The sequence below is a fragment of the Pristiophorus japonicus genome, chromosome 4 (assembly GCF_044704955.1).
Source record: "Pristiophorus japonicus isolate sPriJap1 chromosome 4, sPriJap1.hap1, whole genome shotgun sequence".
Taxonomy (NCBI): Eukaryota; Metazoa; Chordata; class Chondrichthyes; family Pristiophoridae; genus Pristiophorus; species Pristiophorus japonicus.
The window spans coordinates 211,431,866-211,453,294 of NC_091980.1; the positions used below are offsets into that span (position 1 = coordinate 211,431,866).

Genomic DNA, 21,429 nt, shown 5'->3' on the forward strand with positions numbered 1-21,429 from the left:
TCTGCCTGGCCGTTTGAGGCCGGCTTGAACGGTGCCGTTCTGACATGGTTAATTCCATTGCCTGCCATGACGTCCTGGAATTCAGTGCTTGTGAAGCACGGGCCATTGTCGCTGACCAAGATGTCCGGTAGACCGTGGGCGGCGAATATTGCCCGTAGACTTTCTACCGTGGCAGAGGCTGTGCTTGAATTTAAAATGACACACTCGATCCAGTTGGAGTAGGCGTTGACTACAACCAAAAACATTTTTCCCATGAAAGGACCTGTGTAGTCCACATGGATGCGTGACCATGGCTTGGCGGGCCAGGGGCTAAGGGGGGCTTCCCTGGTGCGTTACCCAGCTGAGCACACGTGTTGCACCTGCGAACACAAAGCTCCAGGTCTGCATCTATCCCTGGCCACCAAACGTGTGACCTGGCAATTGCCTTCATCATGACAATGCCCGGGTGCTCATTGTGGAGTTCTCTGATGAACACCTCTCTGCCCATCTGGAGCATGACTGCGGTTTCCCCACAGTAGGCAATCGGCCTGAATCGAGAGTTCATCCCTGCGCCTGTGAAATGGTTTAAATTCCTCAGGGCATGCCCTGTACGTGGCTGCCCAGTCCCCATTCAGGATACATTTCTTGACTAGAGACAATAACGGGTCTCTATTTGTGCAGACTTTAATCTGACGGGCTGTCACGGGTGAGCCTTCGCTTCCGAAAGCTTCAACAGCCATGACCATCTCAGCAGCATGCTCGGTAGCCCCCTCAGTAGGAGCCTGCTGAGTGCATCGACGCAGTTTTCGGTGCCCGGTCTGTGCCGAATTGTATAGTCATAGGCGGCTAACGTGAGTGCCCACCTCTGTATGCGGGCCGATGCGTTTGCATTTATGGCCTTGTTGTCAGCCAAAAGGGACGTTAGGGATTTGTGATCTGGCTCCAGCTCAAATTTCCTGCCAAACAGGTACTGGTGCATTTTCTTTACAGCATATACACATGCAAGCGCCTCCTTTTCTACCATCCCGTAGCCCCTTACTTCCTGGGACAGACTTCTGGAGGCATAAGCTACCGGCTGTAACTGACCCTTGACATTGACATGCTGCAACACACACCCGACCCCATAGGACAACGCATCGCACGTTAACACAAGTTTCTTACATGGGTCAGATAGTGTTAACAGAGTGTTGGAACATAACAAATTGCGTGCTCTATTAAAAGCCCTTTCCTGGCTGTCCCCCCAGACCCATTCGCGACCTTTGCGTAGGAGCACGTGTAGCGGCTCTAGCAGCGTGCTCAATTTGGGAAGAAAGTTACCAAAATAGTTCAGGAGCCCCAGGAACAAACGCAGCTCCTTCGTGTTATGGGGTCTGGGTGCTCTCTGGATCGCTTCCATCTTGGACGCAGTAGGACTGATCCCGTCTGCTGCTACCCTCATCCCCAGGAATTCTACCTCTGGAGCAAGGAAGACGCACTTCGTCTTTTTCAGCCGCAGCCCTACCCGGTCCAGTCTGCGTAGCACCTCCTCCAGGTTGTGGAGGTGTTCTTCAGTATCGTAACCCGTGATGAGGATGTCGTCCTGAAAAACCACCGTCCCTGGAATCGACTTGAGGAGGCTTTCCATAGTTCGTTGGAAGATCGCGGCGGCCGAGCGAATCCCGAACGGACAGCTGTTGTACTCAAACAACCCCTTGTGTGTCGTGATGGTGGTCAGCTTCTTCGATTCACTCGCCAGCTCCTTTGTCATGTAAGCTGAGGTCAGGTCCAATTTTGAAAAAAGTTTGCCACCGGATAGCGTCGCAAAGAGGTCCTCCGCTCTCGGTAGCGGGTACTGGTCTCTGAATGACACCCGATTGATGGTGGCCTTGTTATCACCACATATCCTGACCGTCCCATCCGCCTTGAGCACCAGCACGATCGGGCTCGCCCAGTCACTGAATTCGACTGGCGAGATGATGCCTTCCCTCAGCAGGCGGTCCAATTCGCCTTCTATCTTTTCCCGCATCACGTACGGCACCGCTCTGGCCTTGTAGTGTACTGGCCTGGCGTCCGGGTTTATGTGAATCACTACCTTGGCCCCCATGAAAGTGCCGATGCCGGGTTGAAATAATGAGTCAAATTTGTCCAGGATCTGTGAGCATGATACTCGCTCCACAGAGGAAATTGCATTGACATCGCCCCATTTCCAGTTCATGACAGCAAGCCAACTCCTCCCCAGTAGTGCGGGACCGTCCCCTGGGACAATCCAGAGTGGCAACCTGTTCTCCGAATCTTTGTGGGTCACGACTACTGTGCCGCTGACTAGCACCGGAATGATCTACTTTGTGTATGTCCGTAGCTGTGCGTCAATCGGCGATAATTTTGGCCTCCTGGCCTTGGACGGCCACAACTTTTCGAACTGTTTGATACCCATCAGGGACTGGCTGGCTCCCGTGTCTAGCTCCATTGATACTGGGATGCCATTGAGGAGCACTTTCATCATTATCGGTGGCGTTCTGGTGTATGAACTGTGTACGTGCTCCACATGAACTCGCTGAACTTCAGCTTCCAGCGATTTCCCCCAGCGTTCACTTCTGCAATTTCTGCAGGTATTTTGCTCATCTCTGCAAACTCCGGCTGAGTGTGTCTCCACGCCTCCAACATGAGCTGTTGTTTGAAACAAAAGGTCCCTTGCCAGTCGATCGTCCCTGACTGCCCCGTGACTGTCCTTGAATGCGCCATTAACAGGTGTTGATGGCCCCATTACTGGCCGCATTGTCCCTTGCAATGGCGTGAATCGCCATTCAGCTTGCCATTGTCTCTGTCAAACTCCCCCTCTGGGTTCGACTACATGTTGGGGCATGCCCGATTGCCCTTGTCTGCCTGGAGAACTGTGTGCTGCTTTAACAATGTTGAATCTCTGTCCCAACCATTCCTTAACACAGTACCTCTCGTCTGTTCTGCAAGTGGCCGTGCTCGCGTGGTTTAAATCCCAGTTTCTAGTCGCCATTGATACGTCCTTACTATACAGTATAAATGCACACGAGGCCCATGCTTGAGAGAAGGTCAGTCTGTGACCTGTCCTTTATTCCTTCGCACTCAAGTGATGGAAGTGGGTGGAGCTTCCCCTTTTATATCTGAAGGTGCAGGTTAGAAGTGTCTCCCACCTAGTGGTCATTGTTCTCACAGTGTACAACTTAGGTCAGATTATACATGGGTTACAATGCTGGTTGAATACATGACACACACCATCGAAGTTACCTTTCCTTAAGTTCAGGGCCCTAGTCTCTGAATTAAGTGTCACTCTCCATCTTAATAAAGAATTCTACCATATTATGGCCACTCTTCCCCAAGGGACCTCCCACAACAAGATTGTTAATTAGTCCTTTCTCATTACACATCACCCAATCTAGGATAGCCAGCCCTCTAGTTGGTTCCTCGACATATTGGTCTAGAAAGCCATCCCTAATACACTCCAGGAAATCTTCCTCCACCACATCGCTACCAGTTTGGTTAGCCCAATCAATATGTAGATTAAAGTCGCCCATGATAACTGCTGTACCTTTATTGCACGCATCCCTAGTTTCTTGTTTGATGCTGTCCCCAACCTTACTACTACTGTTTGATGGTCTGTACACAACTCCCACTAGCGTTTTCTGCCCTTTGATATTCTATAGCTCCACCCATACAGACGCCTCATCATCCAAGCTAATGTCCTTCCTTACTATTGCATTAATAGAGGGAGGAAGTGGGATCAGTGCTTTGGGGGGAATAGAGAGAAGGAACTGGGATCAGTGCTTTGGGGGAATAGAGGGAAGAAGCTGGAACCAGTGCTTTGGAGAGAAGAGGTGAAAAGCTAGAGCAGCACTTTTGGGCAGGAAGATGGTCGAAGTTGGAAGTGTCGATTTAGCATAGGAATTAACTGATAAGGAGTGGGGGGGCAGAGTACTTGCATGAAATTGGCTCAGAGAATGACAGAGTGGACTCTAGGGAGAGAGGAGTACTCGCTTAACTGTGTTGAAGGAGATGAAAAATGCCAGGTTGAATTGAAGATGGAGAGGAAGAAGAGAGCCAGTATGAACTGAAGGTTTGGAAATGAGAGTGTCTCTCTGGAAAGGTAAGGAATTGGATGGGGCACAGTGTCTCTGTGAACTGTGTCCAGAGGGGATAGATTACCTCTGTGAACTGGGCCAGGATGGGGACGGGGAGCGGGAGGATTGGATGTGAGAGAGTGACTGTTGCAATATCTTTTGGGGAAGTGATGGTTTGGTTGGTCGAATTAAAATCCTAATGTCATTTTATTTTTATTTTTTTCAAGATTCAATATCTATCAATTATGAAATGTAAAAGTGCTTAGAATTAACAGAATGCATCATTCTCAACAGTAAAATTATATTGTTTCCAGAGAGGGCAGAATCCTGGATTACCACCCCTCCCACACACACACACACACACACACATTTTAGAAATATGGCAACAATTTTGTGATTTTCCTATATCTAATTTTCCCTTCAGGCTTTCAAGTACTTGTATGTTTTTTTCCCATACAAGAAGGAATTTTCTGTACCTACCACTGTTCAGGTACAAAGCCTGTGTAACTATGGGTTTTCATATCTCAAGGCTGTTTTCCATCTGTTAGTTCCTTGAGCGGTGTGTCAGCTTTTTTGAAGCTGGTCAACTCTTGCTGCTTTTTTATGTAGGCATGTACTTGTGTAATATTTGTAACAATTTCTCACAGTCTTATAGTTCTATAGTTCGCCTCACATCAGAGATGATGTCTCAATGTGCCTCACAAGACAGAGGCAAATGAGGGATGCTGAGCAGAAGGAAAAGGAGAGGAGCCCTGAGGTCATGGTTGAAGAGAAGGGGTGTTGTGGAGGTTTCTGAAAGTGGGGATTGAGGTAGCAAGCTATAGGTTATCTCAGGAAAAAGTTCCAGAGGGTAGGGGTGGAGTCATTTAAAAATTACCTCCCAGTGATGGAGAGGAGGGAGCAAGAAACAAAGGCAAACCCAGTGTCAGAGAAGCAGAGGATACTCTTGGGGATAATATAGCTGAAGCCGATCAGAATGCGTAAGAGAGAAGCCTTAGAGGCATTTGAAAGCTGGGGGTGAGGATTTTGAAGTCAGTGCTCAGGGCAACAGAAAGGCAATGGAGTTTAGAAAAAGGGAGCATTTTTTGTAGAGTTGGAGGGGGAAGCTGGCTATGAGAGCATGAGAGAACGTGAGTTTCAAGCTTGGACTAAAGTTTCAGCAGCAGTGGGGAAAAGTTGTTGTAATGTATTTGTTTCGTGGGTTCCTTGCTTAAGAATTCATAGCAACACATTGCTATTAAGAACTAGTTGGTTTATTAGCAAAGGTTTAATAATCACACTACTCATTACCAGTTCATCCAACAGGCTCAAAACCACATGCCTCATCGTGGATCCCCTGAACCCAACTGACTGAGGTTTTATTGAGTCTTGTGACCATCACATGACTGGCTAAGTTACTCACAATTCAACAGCTCTACAACTATTTTAGTTGCATCCATAAATCAAAAGCCCCCTATTTAAAGGGTTAAATTAGATGGCAAACTTTAATACAAGTGCCCCGTGAGTAAAAGGGGGTGGGAAGCACTAAAACCGACAAATGTAAACAAATTAAACTTCAGATATTGTGGTTCAAATTAAAATTTGGTTGCCGGGAGTGATGATGCACTCCAGTCCCTTCGGCGTCCACCTCTCGCAAGAAGGCCGCGAGCGTACCGGTGGACACCGTGTGCTCCATCTCCAGAGACACCCTGGCTCAGATGTAAGCGCGGAAGAGAGGCAGGTAGTTGGGATGAACGACCCCCTCGACCGCCCGCTGCCTGGACCGGTTGATGGCCCCCTTGGCCATGCCCAGGAGCAGTCCCACGGGGAGGTCTTCTGACCTGCCCGCTCCCCTCTGCACAGGGTGCCCAAAGATCAGGAGTGTGGGACTGAAGTGCAACCAGAACTTGAGGAGCAGCCCCTTTAGATATTGAAAGAGGGGCTACAACCTCGCACACTCAACATACACATGGAACACGGACTCCTCTAAACCGCAGAAATTACAGGCGGCCTGGGAGCCCGTGAATCGACTTAAAAACTTATTGCACGCGACTGCTCCAGGCCAAGTCCCCATTAAATAGAGGTTGGACTCCTGCGTAGAGTGCACTCCATTGGGGACCCCCGCCTCCTCCGGACGGCAAGATGGTGCGCCATGGTGTGTTCGGACGACAGACGAGGATGGCAAAGTGCAGAGTGTGCAGGAGCAGCCCGTACAGGAATCCCCTCAGCGCAGGACTGAAAGGCACGGAAGAGACTTCCCGGAGGAGGCTCAAGTTGCGAGGCGTCGGCTCCCGAGGGAGGTTTCGAGGCTTGGCGCCGATGAAGAATTCCGTCCGGACGGGGTCAGTTCGGATGGGATCGCCCCACGTGCTTGAGCCTCCTCAACACACCTAACGGAGTCAGGCCGCAATGCTGTTTTTATGACTCGATGGCATTGGCCGCGCGCCGGATGTCAGCCCAGGACAGGCGCCATGCCAGCTCATCTGACGCCATCCAGTGCGCTCCTCCGCCATCGAGCAGGTCCCTGACCCTGGTCACCTTGCCAGACACAGCCCTCTCATCCGGCTGCCAACTAAAACCAGAGTCATGGAGGTACTGATTCCTGAGCAGTGGCTCCCAAAGGACAGCCGCCACTCCAGACGGGGGAGAACTGCATTTGGTGGCGACTCTGTTCCAGACCCTGATGAGTTCCTGGTAAAAGACAAGCAGCTCAACAGCTGTACAACTCTTTTGGTTGGCTGTAAACAAATGAACCAATTAATCAAGTGCCCCCTGATTAAAGGGGGTGGGTGGGGGGGAACACTCCAAACATTTTTCAAGTGCCCTTTTTTGTTTTTTATTGTGGGTTTTTCTTTGTGGGTTTTTTTTTGTGATTTTATTGGGCAGTAAAACAGAAATATATACAAGTGCCCCCTATAAAAGGGGAGGGGGACACTAAAACCCGGCAGTAAAACAAATTAAACTTTAAAACATATAAAATCAAATTAAAATTTGGTTGCCGGGGGTGATGATGCACTCCAGTCCCTCCGGCGCCCACCTCTCGCGGAAGGCCGCGAGCGTACCGGTGGACACCGCGTGCTCCATCTCTAAGGACACCCTGGCTCGGATGTACACGCGGAAGAGAGGCAGGCAGTCAGGCTGAACGACCCCCTCGACCACCCGCTGCCTGGACCGGCTGATAGCACCCTTGGCCGTGCCCAGGAGCAGTCCTACAAGGAGGCCCTCGGACCTACCCGGGTGCCCAAAGATCAGGAGTGTGGGACTGAAGTGCAACCAGAAATTGAGGAGCAGCCCCTTTAAATAATGGAACAGGGCTGCAACCTCGCACATTCGATAAAAACGTGGAACACGGACTCTTCCAGACCGCAGAAATTGCAGGCGGCCTGGGAGCCCGTGAACCGACTTAAAAATTTGTTGCACGGGACTGCTCCATGCACCACCCTCCAGGCCAGTCCCCGATAAATAGTGGGAGGACTCCCGCGTAGAGTGCACTCCATCGGGGACCACCGCCTCCTCCGGACGGCAAGATGGGTTCCCGATGGAGTGCACTCTACGCGAGAGTCTGATGAGTTCCTGGTAAAAGACAAGCAGCTCAACAGCTCTCCAAACCTGTGAGCATACTCACAGGTCCATACATTACAGTAGTGACAGAGGTGGGCAGTGTTGCAGCGGAGCAAGGAACATGAACAAATCTGGGGAAGGAAGCTCAGCTTACGACCAATTAGTACTCTGGGGTTCCACAGATCCAGACAAAGTCTTTGGTGCCAGCTAGGGATGTAATGTCTCTGGTGCGACGGGTAAGGACAGAATCAAGGGAGGACTCTGCCATGGTGGTAGATTTCAGAGACAAGGCATTGGAGTATTAAATGCATTGCAGAGATGACGAGAGACAATGAGCTAAGGTCACAGTTGCACAAAATGTTTTGACTTTAACCAGTGTAGTCTCAGTGCCATGGCAGGGTAGAAGCTGGATTGAAGATTTCAAACAGGGAATAGTAGGAAAGGTGGGAATGTAGCTGTGAGTAACAAATGTCTGAATCTGCTTTTACAGAATGACCTTATCTGTTATTTTAGTTTAGTAATCCATCTATTATTAATATTGCACATTGTGACTTGAACCCATTAAGCTTTACTTCTTTTCCCCTCCTCTTTGGTTCCTCAGTTCAGATTGTAAAATCAAAGCATGACATCACCTAATCATACCCACTGATTTACCTTGTCTTTTTTACACTTTTCAACCTCGATGGTGACTCAACTTATGAACCTTGGGCCTTTACTCTTCTTTCTCAATAAATTACAAAAAATAATTTGATGGAGCGTTTGCCTTAATGATCCTTCTTGGTAGTAAAGTTGCTGCAGTTCTATGTTCATCAAATATATTGGGGCAGATTTTGCATTTGGCGGTGTACCTACGGAGTAGGTTGCCGGCATTCGAATAGAATACGAACTTACCTGATGGGAACCCTCCTTCGTGAACCTGTTCTCTGACATTGCGTACTGGAGGGTAGCCTAATGGCCCACAGATCCCAGGGGCGCACAGTGTGCGGAAGTGTATCTGGAATCTGGAATCACATGGGCCTGGTGCTCCAATCAGTGGAAGGGCTGAGTTTCCTCTTGACAGATATGTGGGAACCAGCATTAGGCTTTTACAGTGAATTGTTCAATGGGATATGATAATTGGCACACAGGGGAATAAAGTTACAGTAATATAAGGCGACAGAGGAGAAAGGAGGGTGCAGACTGACACCTGACCTACTCCACTCACAGAACAGGCATGGTCAATGACAACAGCACCATACAGTGACTTTAAAAGCTTTAATGTCAGGAAATAAGATATAAATATATAGTTAGGTTTAACATTTCATTCTTTATCTGGGATTTAGTATCGGTTGAATTCAGATTGCACCATCCAAAAAAAACCTGGCAAAATGACAGCACCAAGCTTCAACATCAGGATTTCAATAAAATGTTTAGACAAAACAAACTAACAATTTCCCTTTTAAGTGAGCTAAATTAGCTAAATACATGCCGAATGATGCTTTGGATTTTTTGAGGCCCTGGACCTGTTTGCATCAGCTGTAACATTTTCATCCATAATTGCTGGGCAGTTGGTGGGCAATTAGCCCAACTAGTCACCAGCAATTGGGGTTTCCAAGGCAGAGTGAATGATCTGTCAAGTCGTGACTTGACAGATCGCAAGTTCGGGATTGAATGCATGCGGAAATCCTAAACTTGCGGTCCATTTTAAAGACACGGGAAAGTAACTGAAATAACATTCCTATCAAGGACTATGGGCCCATGTTTCCCTAAAAAAAAATGTCGCTCACTTACCTGGACGGCCGTTTTTATTTGGCCCCTCAGCGCTGAAAATAAAAAAACGAAGTCTCCTTCCACCATTGCGTACCTTCTGGCGCCAGCACTACCTGAGCTGAACAGGCAGGGCATGGCTTCAAGTGTGCGCCGGAACCGTACAGCGCATGTAGTCCAGAAAAAAAAACAAGCAAGTAATTGCGCATGCGCAACTTGCATGCGCAAAGAAAAAAAAAAGTTTTTTTTAAATGCACGGTGCATGCGCACAAAAACAAAAAATAGCAGTAGGGCCATGTGGGTGGAGGACCTTCGGCCGGAGGCTAGCAGCGGCTGCAGTCGAGGAGGAGAAACGACAGAAGGCTGCCCTTGCTGCTCACAGAAGAAAGCTTCATTTTTTCAGTTTCTTTGAAAAAATCTGGTGGATGTCTCGGAAGATGGAGCCTGGTGGATTAACTTTGAAGAATTTTTGAAGATTTTGGTTGATTTTGGGACCCAGAAACATTGATGGAAAAAGGTTAATTTTTAAAAATTTTATGGCCTGAATGCAGTTTAACATCGCAGAAGCAGCGTTATTGGTAAGTTTTCATGTAACATTTTTATTTGTATACTTACAGGTAATGTAGTATTTTTAATTGTGCTAAAAGTTAAAGTATTAGCGAGGGAGTCCATTCGGTCGGGGATAGGAGCGGGCCAGCGCGGGTTTCTCCAACTCAAGGTAAGGCTTTTTCCTACGGTCTGTGCGCCGGGTTAAAAATTTTCATAGGGTGCAAACTTGGCCTTGAGCCCAGAAATGGCACGGGAACCTTCTTCACAGGTACACCAGCGGCAGAATGATTGGCACCAAACATTCTGGCGCTGGTAGTAGGACCCAACACTGGGGAATCTTTAAACTGGCCTTCGGCGCCAAAAACTCACTGTGCATCGAATAAACGGTGCCCAGTGCTGGGGAAAATTTGTGCCAATGTCCTGTATGTAAGCTAGCTGAGAGGAATGCAGTAGTAGGTTCCTGACCTGACTGTATTTCTTGGGCAATACGTGGTAAAACAACAGATTGCTGCATCAGTCCATCCAGGAAGAAAATGGGTCATACAAAAGCAAAATACTGCAGATGCTGGAAATCTAAAATAGAAACAGAAAATGCTGGAAATACTCAGCAAGTCAGGCAGCATCTGAGGAGAGAGAAACAGAGTTAACATTTCAGGTCGATGACCTTTCATGAAAATGAGTCATGTTGGGTTCGGGAATTAATTGGATTAATTATTATTTAATAAAAAAATTTAAAATATTCCTTCAGCACTGTAAGCAATATGTTGTGCTCTAATTTATAAATAATAAAAGGCAGAATGCTGCTGATTTGGTAATGTGATAGAACCTTGAATGCACTGGGCCGAAGAGTGTTAGGAAATGAGTTTGCAACTGTGATTCCCCCATGTGGGCAACTTCCTAATTTTAACTGTGGTTTCAAGGAGGGCGGTCCCTCAGCAAAAGCCAAACACCACCTACAGAAGGAGAGGAATATCAGTTGAAGAGTAAGCCATTCTAGACCATATTTCTCCTGGCTACATTGGGAAGAGGCCTGGAAGAGGCTAGGCCATTCTCTGAGCCAGAATGAATTGGCGGAGAGAAATATAAATGATCTTACAAAGAACAACAAGGTATTGATTTATAGAATGCAGCAATAGGATTTCTCTCAGTTTTGAAAGAATAATCCCTTGATCTTGTCATGCACTTTGGAACTTGTGGAAATGTTGAGAGTTCACACTCAAACCTGACAGCTCCTTCTAACTGTCCTTCGAACCTAAGCGAATGAGGCAATTAAATTGCAGAATGTGAACGTTTTTATAACAGTTCTAGCGAACAGGGGTTCAATCCTTACCATACAGAATAAACCAAACTCCCTATGGTTATTGCAACAAATGCTGTGAGTGAAGCTTCAAGGGTTAAGAGTCAATTATCTTTTTAATGAAAGTTACAAAACCTTGAGTCTGGTCCCTCAGGCAGACATACAATAAAGCTGTTAAGCCAACTTTCACCCCCTAAAAGGGAAAAAGATCTGATTGTCACAAAATGCTTTCTTTAAAATAGCCAGATGGAACATGCCCAGTAGGTTGAAGATTTTTTTTAAAAACACATATGTTAACCCTCCTAAGGGGACCTTATGGGGATAACATGATAGCTCCATACATCTTTGTTTCGCTGCCTCAACCAATCTAAAAATTCTAATGTGTACCCTCTAGTTACATTTTCCTTATAACACAGCAAGACTGTTGTGCAGAGGATGCTGCAGTGGTGCATGAAGTAATGATGAGCGAAGGTGGAAGCAATATGTGCTCATGTGAAAAGCTTGTCCTTGTTGCAACATTACTCATGCATTTGTCAGAGACCATGTAAAGAAGTCATAAGAATTCAGCATTGAAAAGTGGACCAGTTTATGATCACATTAATGGGCCATTTGTTCTAAATCTGGACACCAGACTGAAAAGACCTCTACAGTTGCTTTGCTCCTTTGTTTGATGCAAACAGCTTTATTGTTGAGGAATGGGGCGCAAGGTTTTGTGATATTCATACCTGCACATCAAGTTGCTAGCTTTGTTGCCATGACATCTCATTTACTTTTATTTAAAATATCTCCTCTGTAATATTAAGATAAACAGTAAACATTGTTAAAATAAATTAAATGTTACAACAAAGGAGCAAAATCTCATTTTCTGCTTGAGGTGCAGGAAAGTATTACGTTTCTTTTGGTCTCCCAGAGATTCAATCTAATTTAATTCTCTGTCATTTCTAAATAAACACTCTTAAAACCTTTTTCATCCTTGGGAATAAGGATGATAGGGGTAATCAATATTTCTAGCATTTTAATTAAAGCCGTTAGTGGAATAAATCAATTTAATTATCTGTTAATGAAATACAAGGTCATTTACCTGACAGGAACTTTGAAGGTGGATTATTAGAAAAAAAAGCAAACAAACTCCGTGTCAGAACCATTTAGATGCTGTCAGATGTAAGGTTAACAAAACTTTAAGACTTTTTCCTTTTTTTGGAGGGATTTTCAACTTTTCATTTATGAAACTGTGAAGGTGGTAGAAAACAACTGTGAAAACACGGATGTGACCTCAATTAAAGCTTTCTCTTGTAAATGTTGTTTTGTAGTCATGAGAACTGAACTGAAAGTCCTTGATGTTTAAGCTGATAAGTCCTCAGGTTTAGCTTATAAAAGGATAAAGAAATTTTAGATTACCCTGTATTTATTACAAATGTACCAAAGCAAAAAAGACACAAGGTTCTAATATAATATCACATATACATCACAGAGCACCTCCATTACTGATATAACATTGCCTTGCTTCAGAATTTTAGCTCAAACTGTATCATTCTACGATGGAATTTCTCAGCAGAAGTAAAACAGATTTTAGCCGAGTCAGAAATATGTAATTTAGCTGTGTACAAAATCTCGGTGTACAATACGATGTGTCAAAGGCTTGTATGTTGTGTGTTACCTATCCTTTCGTGTAGGTTGGAGGTTCTTAAAACCACTTTCTGGAGCCTTTGTTCTTGCTTAACTTCATTACTCAGTCTTCCTGGTCAGTGAAGTATATCTCTTTATCCCAGTTCTCACACTGATCTTTCACAATTGTTCTTTTGTCTTTCATTACCAGATATTAAAATCAATTTCCTTCTATTACTAACCCTGCTAACTCACTGCAAGCTTTTAAAATCAATGACTTTCACTATCTCAATTATAATACTCTTTCCCCATAGACATTAATTTATTCTGCAATAACCTGATAAATTTAGTCTATTATGTAGGGAAAAGGGTTTTCAGCAACATTGGGAGATTTGTACGATGTGCAGGCGTTGACCAGTAAATCAGTCTAATTTATGTTTCTTGTAATATTTAAATAGTGCAGTACACTTCAATGTTGAGGTTACCTTATTAATGGTGACAATTTTTTATTTTAAAAAGAGTCATATATTTTTTATAGGGTATTAAATATATTCAAAATACTACAATGGCTCAATATCAGATTTTTTATATACATTGTGCAAAATCAATTTTGATATTTTTTGTAGTCATGTCATGAACTAATAAAGAGTGGCACCGGTTACGAACAGCTACCCTGGTATTTGCATTATGGATTCCTGCTAAATGTTCCAAAAGCACTGTTCACTTCTCAGTAGCCATAACAAATCTCTTTGCCAATTTAAAATATAATTTGAGAAATAGAATTTATTTTTATTCTCGGTGCATTCTTAGCTTGAGAATTTTAGCTGTGACATTAAGATCAGCTTTTTACATGTCATCTAATGCATTGCTAATTAAGGTTTGCATGTTCATTAAAGCTTAGGCCAATGTTAATTACATATATTAATGGAATCTTGTGTAACACCTGCCTAAAGCGATGGCCTTTAATCTTCCAAATATCTCAATTGACGCTGCTGTTGTTATGAGTTTTCCATAATTTGAATTCTACATACAACCATATAGTTTCTCGATCATCTTTTGCATATTTTTCCAATGCATATATTAAATGCATGCCTGTAATTTTAAAATTCTGAAGAGTTTATTAATGCTTGTCACTGGAGGCACTGCATTTTTTTTTATCTCTCTCTACAAAATATATGTTACATTGACCATCTGTTTCTGATATAGTCCTTTCCTGTTTGTTTAACTCCTGTGGAGTTTTTTCAAATGCTTCTCTGTTAGCTTTAAAGTATACTTGAAGACTTTCTATTCATTGTTTCTAACTGCACAAAGGCAGAAAACATTTGGAATTTTATTACTGTTTTATTCAAGACAATCCTTGAGCAAGAAAATCCTTTTACACTGTGTCTGTCTGTTACAATGCCCAGGAAAGGAGTTACTATTGTGATTTTTAAACCACTAAAGGTTTTTAAGCACACATTTTCATCCATTGATTTGAAAGATTTCTACTTATTTCTGAAAATTGTAGTTTCATATTTTGTCTTTGTGTTGATATTTGCAAAGCTGATACACTTCTATTTATTTCCATCAACAGTAAAGATTGAATTATTTAATATTAGGCAGAATATTTGTAATTATTGACAGGTCTTGTCAGAGTATACTTAACTATACAATTGACTGACATATCACTGTAATCTTCAATGATGTATGAATGATTGATGTTTACATATGCTATCACCAGAGTACATGTTAGAGCTTACAGCAATCAGAAAATTCATTGTGAGCATACAGAGCAGGGTATGAATAGTAAATGATAATGGTTCCTACTGGCAATGCTTTACATACCTCCTCTGATTGACAGAATACCCAACAGAAAATCCACAAGGGACATCCAGTTCAGGAACTTTCTTGCAGATAGTAAATTGGTGTTGGCATACACACAAAATAAATGACATGATTCAGCAGATTTCAAATCCAAACCCAAAACTCTGGAGACAGAAGTAAATATTCATCAAACAGTTGAACTTTAGATTGATTTTATTTTGCATCAGCAGCACTGTGTTAGTTTTAAGCCAACCTCGGAAATCAGGGATCTCAGTGCAATGAATGTGACCCATGTGTTTTGTGCCTTTTTTCTTCTTTTTTGTGCATGTGATTCTCTTTGAAATAGGGATATTGGTGCTGTACAGTCTCATTTGTACATTCCTTAGCAGTGAGCCAGGATGCTACTGCTTGTGGGTAGTCGTAGTTTGGATTGGAAGCTTTAATACCTGCTGGCTTAGCACATATTTCTATCTTGCACACAGATTTCAATAAGTCAGTAGATCCAGTAGGCTACGTATGGAATGGAAAATTTCAAACGGAGCATTAAAGGGATCACTCTCATTAATTTTGTTGGGAAGGGAAGTACTACTTAAGAATAAATGCCTTTTATTTTGGTCTAAATTCTTGAGACTACGAATCAGTAATTACCGAATGGCAAGCTTCCAACTCCATCTTCTCTTCTGCCGTGTTTAGTAGGTTGTTGCACACATGATCACTAGGCATGCAATGCATAAACCATTAGCACATACAGTGTTTTGTTTTGCATTTGTTATCTGTTTAATGACAATAACAAGACAAATGTATCTTTTTTTTTAAAGAAAAATGTCTTCAGGTTAAAAAAGGAAAAGAAGTACTAAATAGCAAGTAATAAAAATTTCTGGATAAATTTGACCAGATGTGGAAGATGTGGATGACTCCAAATATTTAAGTAAGCTCTGGGCAAGTTTATAAAATGTTCAGAAGGCCCAGCAGAACCACTAAGCGCCTTGGAAAGCTGGTTTGACATTGCACTGGTCCACTGCATCCAGTGTGAAACTCAAGCAAGACTGCCTCCTCTCGGGATCGCACTTCGCTCTTTTGTGGGCTCTGGTCAGGGCCCAAAGGCAGACTTATACGGCAACTTTAGTCTTCTTAAACTTTAGCAGAAACTACTTTGCAGTATAAGTACTAAATCCCAAGCCATACCATGTTCCACAGAGTAAAAGGGTAAATTTAAAACTTCTTTATGAGGAATTGTGTTGTCTGAATCTCTTGATTCTGACTACATATCAAAAGTCCTATATAAAAGAGTTTTCCAAAACTGTTTATTGTCACTAGAGGTACAACTCACTGGACTATTGTTTTGAAACAGTTTATAAGTGGTATAAGTAAAGTATTGTAATACTAACTTTTTAGTGTCTTTTTGCTTTCTGGTAATTATCTTTCTTGTAACTAAATCTATTCATGTTAGCCTGAATGGAACGTTCTGACAATGTGGCATTTATTGCCTTTTAGAGTAAACCAGAGAATGTGGTGAATGTCTAATGTGGTCTTTGGTCCATTATACCATAATTAAGGAGTAATTGTGTGTCCCATGGCACACTATCCCACTCGTTGGACAATATCTCACTCACAACGAGCAGAACAGTTCAGGTTGTGCCCCTCCAGTGTGGCCACAAAGCAAAAGTGTTGTGAGAAAGCCTGAGCTGTAATATTCATGATTAATTTTTATAGAAGTCTGTTCTGTTAAGTGTGTAATTTCACAGGACATTTTCTTTTAAGTATAGTTTCACAGATCCCCTCCCGCAGTTCCTCATGTTACAAAAGCTAATCTGTTAATTGGTCAATTATCTACTGGAATCCAGCCAATAAAGATACCACACTCTCAAGCCCTTTAAACATTTCCACGTGGATTATTAGGGTAAATAACAACCTTTTATTCATACATTACTTGGTGATTGGTGTAAGCAAATTATTCACATTATCCTGAAATAATGGAAATAAATACTTTATTTGAACAGTGGAATTCCACACTCTGTTAATGCTTACATTAAGAGGAGTGCATGTGGGGAAATCACTTCGATAACTCACAGGAGTGCACTCATCAAATACTAGATTTAAAGCATATATATATCTCAGGAAAATGTGAATAACTGCTACATTTTGCAATTTAGAAAATTCAGCACCCTTTATGTCCTCGCCTCTGAGTCAGAAGATTGTGGGTTCAAGTCCCACTGCAGGGACTTGAGCACATAAATCGAGGCTGACTCTCCAGTGCAGTGCTGAGGGAGCGCTGCACTGTCGGAGATGCTGCCTTTCGGATGAGACGTTAAACCGAGGCCCCATCTGCCCCCTCAGGTGGCACTATTTTGAAGAGCAGGGGAGTTATCCCCGGTGCCCTGGCCAATATTTATCTCTCAATCAACATAACAAAAACAGATAATCTGGTCATTATCACATTGCTGTTTGTGGGAGTTTGCTGTGTGCAAATTGGTTGCCACATTTCCCACATTACAACAGTGACTACACTCCAAAAGTATTTAATTGGCTATAAAGCGCTTTGAGACGTCCGATGGTTGTGAAAGGCGCCATATAACTGCACGTCTTTCTTTTTTTCTTTCAGAATGTTTCAAAGTGCTTTATAGGCAATTCATTACTTTTTTGAAGTATAGACAAGCACAGCAGCCAATTTACACTCAACAAAATCCCATAAAAAGTGAATCAGATAATCTGTTTTATTTGGTGATATTGGTTAAGGATATTGGCCAGGATACCAGGATCTTTTACATTCTCCTGAGAAGGCAGATAGGGCTTTGGTGTAGCATTTCATCCACAGCACCTCTGACAATGCAGCACTCTCTCAGTACTGCATTGGAGTGCCAGCCTAGTTTATGTGCAAGTCCTGGAGTGGACTTTGATCCCACAACCTTCTGACTCAGAGGTGAAAGGGCAATCACTCAGCCAAGATGACAACTGCGTATATGGTTGAATGGCATTGTGTACAATTGTAGCTATGCATTGCAAGTTGGAGTGCCAGATTTCAGTTCATGCCCGTGGTACCCTACAGTTTGAAGCCTTACCCCGATCATTGGGGAATGGTAACTTCCTATGAGAGTGGAGGAAGAGTCGAAGAGGGAACCAGTCTATAACACTGTCACACTGCTTCTATAGTACTGCTAGCTATGATGACTGGGGGGACAGTGCTGTGTGGCGGGGTCAGGTTGGTGGAGGACCTTTGTCTTATGGATGTTTAGTGTAAAGCCCATGCTCTTGTATGCCTCGATGAAGATGTTGACGATGGCTTGGAGATCGGCCTTTGAATGTGCGCAGGCGCAAGCGTTGTCCATGTACTGTAGTTCGATAACAGAGGATGGGATGACCTTGGATCTAGCCAGGAAGCGACGAAGGTTGAACAGGTTCTCATTGGTTCTGTAGTTTAGTTCCACTCCAGCGGGGAGTTTGTTGTGAGTGAAATGGAGCATTACAGCGAGGAAGATCGAGAAGAGCGTTGGCGCGATGACGCAGCCCTGCTTGATCCCGGTCCGGACATTTCAAGAACACCCTCAAAGCCTCCTTGATAAAGCGCAACACCCCCACTGGCACCTGGCAATCCCTGGCCCAAGACTGCCCTAAGTGGAGGAAAAACATCCAAGAGGGTGTTGAGCACCTCGAGTCTCGTTGCCGAGAGCATGCAGAATCAAGCGCGGACAGCGGAAGGAGCGTGCGGAAACCAGACTCCCCACCCACCCCTTCCTTCAACCACTGTCTGTCCCACCTGTGACAGATGGACTATTCAGTCACCTGTGAACTCACTTTTAGAGTGGAAGCAAGTCTCGATTTCGAGGGACTGTCTATGATGATGATGATCATAGAGCGATATTAGCAGAGGGAGGCTTGGAGGTAGGTCTGCCTGCCCACTGTTTCAGTTGGGGGAATAATGTTCAGCATTGGGAGGAAACCCCCAAAAATAGGATTACAAGAAATATAACCACAAAACTGAAGAAAGAAACTGAGGTTGAAAACTGGCAGTATTGCAGTAGAATGTTTGACAGCAGTATTTTCACAATGCAGGTAAAACATTACTGAGATTGTTAAGAAGGTTGCAACCTTGATTATCTTTACTGTGGTTTGTTTTGCATTCATGTTGAAAACCATTGTACCAATATCTTGGGACAAAAGTACTGAATTATCCTAGGATATGGGTAAATTAATTGCATTGTGAACAGAGGTTATGGAACGCAGTTTGACTGAATTGGGAATGCTAATGAATGCTATTGGGGAAAGGTTTGTGGTCTAAAGCCAGATTTTAAAAGTACAGAATTGAAACAGAATGGAAAACATTGCAGGTAAAATATTAATAACTGTGGAAGCGGCCTGGGATTACCTGAAAAACTCTGTCCTAGACTACAAGATGATTGTTGTAAATTGCTTCTGCGTGTAATTTGCAACAATCAGGGCTATGCAAGAGAGCTGTGCTGATGGAATTAAGTGATCTAAGCCCTTGAAACTCTGGTGACATAAAGTTGAATGAATAGTATTGTAATACCAACCAAGTGAACAAAATTCTGACATTGTAAAATCACTCCCACATTTTGCCCTGACTTGGCCTTGGAGACAAGAAATTGTAAGCAACCTTAATTGTTAACCCACTGAGTACTGCATTTCATTTGGATCTTGCTAAATGTGAGCCTGCATTCTGTAAAATTATACAGTTGAATAGCACACAAGGGAGTGAGAATACATTACTCATTTTGTGAAAAATCTAAGTATGCCATTTTATTGATGCAATGCCCATATTCTAGCAGGATCCTCAAAGGATGGTATCTGAAATCCCTGCATTGAAGGCTAAGATTACAGAGAGCATCCAGAACTGTTTGATGAATGCTGAGCTATTTATGTTTACTCGTTACATGCCCCTCTGTTTCTAGGGAGAGATACAGCTTATCAACTTGGAGACCAGGAGAGATGCTGTGGAGCAGATGTCACTGAAGCTTTATAGCGAACAGTACACAAGCAGTAACAAACGTAAACAAGAATTTGCTGCAATGTCAAAAGTCAATCGGGTAGATACTTACAGGTATGGAATTTACTGCAATTTTTTTTTTAATATCTAATAAGAATCGATAATCATGGTTGTACTTAAGTACACATCCACCTTTATGACTAAAATATACAGCATCATTCAGTAGTATGCCCATATAAGGCCCTAGTTCATTAAGCAAGCTTACCCAAGATGTTAAAACAGATGATAAACTGACAAACTTGAAGCTAGATCTCAAGTACCATTTTATGGGGCCCCCAAGCCTTTGAATATATGTTGATAAACACAGGACTTTGCTGAGCTTAATATTATGCTTTTCATTTCTTCACATTTTGTTTACTTTATATGAAGCAAAATATTCTATTGTGATATTGTATTTAAGAATGCCAAAATAGCTGCTGTTTGAAGCTGCTTTGAGCTTTTGGATTTCCTCCTTCTGAATGGTTTGTACCTCAGCATGTTTCAACAACAGGGGGGAGAGTAACAAGAGGCCAGTAATGTTGAAAAAAGATAATCTTGTCCAGCCCAATCGCATTTCAGGTATTTCCAAGGGACCTGCTGTATATGTTGCTCCTCGTGATATAGCTCCATCAATGAATGGAATAAAAGAGCGAAAACCATACATACACGTTGCGCGCACACTTGGGGCAAGAATTGCTCTGGTCTCTGCATGTTGCAACATCATAAGTGCATTCAAAAAGAACACAATTATGATTACACTACACATAACAACCAGAGCAATTCTGTCCCTCCTCCCCACGTGTCCTTATTTTATTGTTTTCCGCTTTTTATAACTTATTTGATTTATGACAAGAAGAGAATTATATAGCACCCAAAATTCCAGTACTTTGGGGAGCAGAAGTAGAGTAAGAAAGAAAGAAAAACTTGCATTTATATAGTGTCTTTCACAACTTCAGCTTTACAGCCAATTAAGTACTTCTGAAGTGTGGTCACCGTTGTAATGTAGAGAACCCAGCAGGCAATTTTGTGCACAGCAAGCTCCCGCAAATGGCAATATGGGCATGCCCAGAAAATCTGCTTTAGTAATGTTGATTGATGGATAAATATTGGCCAGAACAATGGGGAAAACTCTGCTGCTCATCTTTGAATAGTGCCATGGCATCTTTTACGGCCACATAAGAGGCAAACAGTATCTTGGTTTAACGTCGCATCCAAAAGATGGAACCTCCGATAGTGCCGCACTCCTTCAGTGCTGCACTGGAGTATCAGCCAAGATTTTGTGCTCAAATCTCTGGAGTTGGTCTTGAACTCACAACCTTCCGATCCAGAGGCGAGAGTGCTACCACTGAGGTACGGCTGACACCCTGATGGTGTAGTTCGGTGTAGGAGCTGCATTCTGGATTGTAAGTCAGATATGTCAGTTATACCCATTCTATAATATGCACTAAATTCCAATGGAACTGGGTACCGGCAGAAGATATGTCCAAATGGCAAGTGACAGGTAACAAGGGCAAAAGCTGCTGTCCCAGAAATGTCATCATTTATATCAGAATTACCCGTGACTTGCTAAGTCTGTAGAAAAGAGGGGCAAGTTAAATGCATAACCTGTCAAAGTAGGAAGTGACTGAGTTCATAGGTTTTGAATCTCCTCAAACTTTGTCCGAAACATCAGTTTTGACTGAAGCAATGCTGTGCTGCTAAGAAAGGATTCTGCAAACTGCCTTCCAACAGTTTCAGGCAGGAAAATCTCTTTCTTCCCACTCTTGAGAAGGTTATGGGTTCAAGCCTATTCCAGAGACCTGAGCACATAATCTGGGCTGACATTTCAGTGCAGTGCAGTTTGTGGGACCTTGCTGTTT

General features: G+C 43.3%; 1 protein-coding gene across 3 annotated transcripts in view; it reads left to right on the top strand.

Moving 5' to 3' along the window:
- akap6 (A kinase (PRKA) anchor protein 6) overlaps window positions 1-21,429 on the top strand; it is a 589,551-nt gene that overhangs the window by 361,727 nt on the left and 206,395 nt on the right. For all 3 annotated transcript variants that reach the window (XM_070879057.1, XM_070879059.1, XM_070879058.1), the window contains one exon: window positions 19,497-19,645. In XM_070879057.1, the coding sequence (XP_070735158.1) occupies window positions 19,497-19,645 (149 nt within the window). The remainder of the gene's footprint in view (window positions 1-19,496; window positions 19,646-21,429) is intronic.